The sequence below is a fragment of the Octopus bimaculoides genome, chromosome 3 (assembly GCF_001194135.2).
Source record: "Octopus bimaculoides isolate UCB-OBI-ISO-001 chromosome 3, ASM119413v2, whole genome shotgun sequence".
In the NCBI taxonomy this organism is placed as follows: Eukaryota; Metazoa; Mollusca; class Cephalopoda; order Octopoda; family Octopodidae; genus Octopus; species Octopus bimaculoides.
Window position 1 is genome coordinate 61466931 of NC_068983.1, and position 1406 is coordinate 61468336.

The 1406-nt window shown below is 36.8% G+C and overlaps 1 protein-coding gene across 1 annotated transcript in view; it reads right to left on the reverse strand.

The window, feature by feature from the left end:
• Window positions 1-139: 139 nt before the first annotated feature.
• The window catches only part of LOC128247372 (craniofacial development protein 2-like), a 2906-nt gene continuing 1639 nt past the window's right edge, over window positions 140-1406 (reverse strand). Inside the window, exon 2 of the mRNA XM_052966751.1 lies at window positions 140-154. Coding sequence (XP_052822711.1) covers window positions 140-154 — 15 coding nt within the window. The remainder of the gene's footprint in view (window positions 155-1406) is intronic.

Genomic DNA, 1406 nt, shown 5'->3' on the forward strand with positions numbered 1-1406 from the left:
CCGGTTTCACCAGTCCTCAGTCAAATCATCCAACCCATGCTAGCATGGAAAGCAGACGTTAAACGATGATGATGATGATGATGATGATGATAAATCCATCAGCTTGTAGTTAGTCATGCTATGTAGAATTATAAGAACATCAGTTTGGTACAACCTACACAGAAAACAATTGAATCTATTATAGAGTAGGGTGTAAAATATAGAGTTAATTCACAAATTTCAGCAAGTTTCTTTGATCAGCAGACATTATGTCATTTTCCATTAAAAATTTTCACAATGATTTTTCAAATCAAATAAAAAATCAAGAAAAGCAAGTAATATAAAAGCAAGAAAAGCTAGTAATATAAAAATAGGCACAGGAGTTGCTGTGTTGTAAGAAGCTTGCTTCCCAACAACATCGTTCCTGGTACAGTCCCATTGTGTGGCACCTTGAGCAAGTGTCTTCTACTATAACCTTGGGTCGACCAAAGCCTTATGAGTGGATTTGGTAGACGGAAACTGAAAGAAGCCCGTATATATTTATATATATACAGGAGTTGGACAAAATAATGGAAATACGTAGCATCATACCATCATAATTTTGAAATATCTATAAAACCATCAAAAACTCGTCTATTTTGATGTTTTTGATTTATTATTAGTGTTGCTTAATATGTTTTGCTAAAATTGCTGTTTCTTTTCAGATATCATCAGAAAAAGACAATTAAAATTCATTAAAATGACAGATCAATCGGAATTTCAAAGAGGTTAAATTGTTGGTGCTTGTATGGCAGGCACTAGCATAATGAAAGCAACCGAAATGCTTGGTGTATCAAGAAGTACTGCCTCAAAAGTAATGACAGCCTTTGAGAAAGAGGGAAAAACCTCCTCATCGAAACAAAACTCTGTAAGAAAACCAAAACTTTCAGATAGGGACCATCAGACTCTTACACGAATTGTTAGAAAGGATCACAAAAGTACAGCTCTCAAAATTACTGCAGAGCTTAATGACAACCTCGAGAACCCAGTTTCCACAAAAACTGTTCGCAGGGAGCTGCACAAAGCCAGACTTCATAGGAGGGCTGTAATCAGAAAACCACTACTTTCAAAAGCAAAAGTTGCAAAGCGTTTAGAGTAGAGTAAAAACCTACAGAATTGGTCTCTAGAGCAGTGGAAGAATGTTATTTTCTTGGATGAGTCATCCTTTGCCTTATTTCCGACCACCAGCCAAGTACATGTGTGCAGACAGCCAAGAGAAGCATTTGACCCAGACTATCTTCTTCCAACTGTTAAACATGGAGGAGGATCTGTGATGATCTGTGATGTTCTGGGGGGGCTATATCTTGGAAATCTGCCGACCCTTCATGGCAGAATTAAAGTCAAGACTATTTAAGCATTTTATCTGATCAAATTCATCCTATGGTTGC